This window comes from Olea europaea, chromosome 10 (genome assembly GCF_002742605.1).
Source record: "Olea europaea var. sylvestris chromosome 10, O_europaea_v1, whole genome shotgun sequence".
NCBI classification, from domain to species: Eukaryota; Viridiplantae; Streptophyta; class Magnoliopsida; order Lamiales; family Oleaceae; genus Olea; species Olea europaea.
This window is the reverse complement of record NC_036246.1, coordinates 23,514,670-23,517,189: the sequence shown is the minus strand read 5'-3', so window position 1 is coordinate 23,517,189 and position 2,520 is coordinate 23,514,670. Positions and strand designations below refer to the sequence as shown.

The 2,520-nt window shown below is 32.3% G+C and overlaps 1 protein-coding gene across 3 annotated transcripts in view; it reads right to left on the bottom strand.

Moving 5' to 3' along the window:
• The window catches only part of LOC111401560 (heterogeneous nuclear ribonucleoprotein 1-like), a 5,526-nt gene extending 3,006 nt beyond the window's left edge, over positions 1 to 2,520 (bottom strand). The window contains exons 1-3 of one of the 3 annotated variants that reach the window (XM_023029350.1): positions 2,457 to 2,520; positions 2,113 to 2,323; positions 1,904 to 1,944 (exon numbers count right to left, since the gene is read on the bottom strand). In XM_023029350.1, coding sequence (XP_022885118.1) covers positions 1,904 to 1,944; positions 2,113 to 2,300 — 229 coding nt within the window. In that variant the 5' untranslated portion in view covers positions 2,301 to 2,323; positions 2,457 to 2,520. Of the gene's footprint in view, positions 1 to 1,903; positions 1,945 to 2,112; positions 2,324 to 2,428 lie in introns of all 3 variants that reach the window. The other 2 variants (XM_023029349.1, XM_023029351.1) reach the window with 2 other exon arrangements.

Here is a 2,520-nt window from a genome sequence, read left to right as displayed (position 1 = left end):
TATCTATTACATTGGTATCTCAGAACAACTACTCAGCCCCCACAGAAAAAATATTTAAGTGAAGAGTATTGACCTCGGGGAAAAGATCAATTAGAATGTCCAATGCACCTATAGTAAGAAAACCACATACTTGTAGATTCTAAACTGATTTCTGTGACCGCTAATTCATGTTTCTCTTTAACCATCCTCTAAGGGGGTGTTTGTGCCCCATTATTTGTATATAATGTATTATGAAATAGCGATTGATGTTGAAATGCGTGGTTAAAAAATAAAAGTTTTTGATTCACGTGGAATATTATTTTAATGAAGAATGTGTGGTTGAAAATGAATATCATAGAAAAATATAAAGGTTGACAAACAAAGCCTAAAATTATCATCTTATGTGAAACTCTTTACATACAGTTAATATTTTGTATTGTAGTACATTCTGATTAATTACTATGAACCCTTAATAAGTAAATGATCATTTTTTTTCAAGTTAAAATATTCAGTAGCATTCATCCTTCCACAGCCAAGATTGAATATTTTCTCAGGACATATAGCTGAATCAAGTGCACAATTAAATACATGATGTTTTAAAGTTTCTCTCAAGCAACTTGTGAAGTAAGACAGCCAATTCCAAATAATGGCAGCATTAATCAACGTCAGATAATTGTTACTGGGGTTTCTGTGCATATGGTTAATATTTTATATTGTAATACATTCTGATTAACTATTTTTCTATCTTAAACCCATCATAAGTAAATGATTTATTTTTTTCAAGTTGGAATATACAGTAGCTTCATCCAAACACAATCAAGATAGAATATTATATTAGGAAATGATAAGTCAAACAAATTGTGGAAACTCTAATTTAACCTCTTCAGGGAACCCTGAAGTCTTATCTCTCCAGAAGTTAGAGCCCTTGTCTTTTCTACACTTCAAAATTTAGTCCAAAGATAGAAAAATATGAACAGTCAGAAAGATGAAGCTTTAGAAAAGTAGAACCTAAACTCACGGATTAGTCCTAGTGTCATGATATGATAACCTAGATAAACAACTAGAAGTACCAAGAAAGCTCCAAGCAGTAGGAAAAAATTCCAGCACTTATAAATTAAATTCTATTTGATTAAAAATGGATTTATCATTTCATGACAAAAAAGCTATCCTCCTAACACTGGAGCATGTAATTTAATACGGAAAGAGGGGCAAACCTCAAGAGTTTTAAAAGGAAGGGACAAAAATTTCAAGCAGCAGAATACCACAGCATGACTACCGAAATAAATATAAATATAATCACGTGTAACCTCTTCTTAAAGTTAATTCAGTATTATTATCTACACAACTTGAAAATCACAAAAAAATTAAAAAATAAAAAATAAAAAACCAACAATCAACTTGCTTAAAACAGTAAATCAAAAATGGAAGGAAAATAAAATGCAATTTGCAGGCCAACTTCCCAACATATTGCTCTTTAGGAGTTTTAGATCAAGAAAACGAAAAAAAAAATGATAAACCAAAATAAAAGAAAATCAATTAAATTGAAGTTGGAAAGTTGTGGGCATAAACACTAGGATGACGATATTTTTCATCTCACTTTCAATCAGTGCAAGTCAAGAAAAACTATAGCTGTCTAAATTATTCATACCATATTTAGCAGCATTTCCATAAAGTAACATATTATGTTTGCAATCATAAAACAATCTAGTGAATTCTCCCTTAATAAAACATCTAAAAATCAAAGAAACATGCCAGAACAAGGCTTACTACGAACGAGAACCTGAAAATCAATTACTTTGCGAGAATATAGAATGTTATACACTAAAATCAATATGTAGAATAAAAGAAAGATAGAATCCCATATACTCTCTCAACAATAACAATATTCGCACAAAATCAAAAGAAGGAAGGATGCATATTGTACCTTCCGAAGTCTCCCACGCAATGCCTCCAACAAAAAGTTTTCTATCACAAGAAGAGAAAATCAACAGTTACTGCCATTTTCAAAGCACTCGTATTTCTTGGGGATTAAACCCAACCTTTCACTGCTCATAATACAAACTAAACTAAGCAAAACATTCCAATCTAATATATAACCCCTTGCGGACCTATGGCACAAACTACACAACTAACCCTGCTAATAACGAAGAATCGTGCTTTAAGTCATGACGAGTTGCACTATCAACTACGTTATCATTTGACCCATAGTTTCTTTCGTAAGGTTGTTCCTCTTCTTGTTCGTATTGGTCCTCATACTGTTGGTGCCCTTCGAGGTCGCCATAAACGGCAACATTTTGTTCAGCTACAACATCATAATCCATTTGTTCTATTCTACCTATCAAACCTGCAAATAAATAAAGATCATATTTCTACTCGCCTCATTTGTTTTACAATTTCGGAGGCTGACAATTTTTTTGAAGCCTAAAAATAAGTAAACCCTAACAATCACCTGAACCTGATAATTGATTATTACGGACCTTCTAGCTAGCTATGAATTTCTACAAGTACGAGAGCGAGTTGAGCCGAGTTGAACGAGTTACA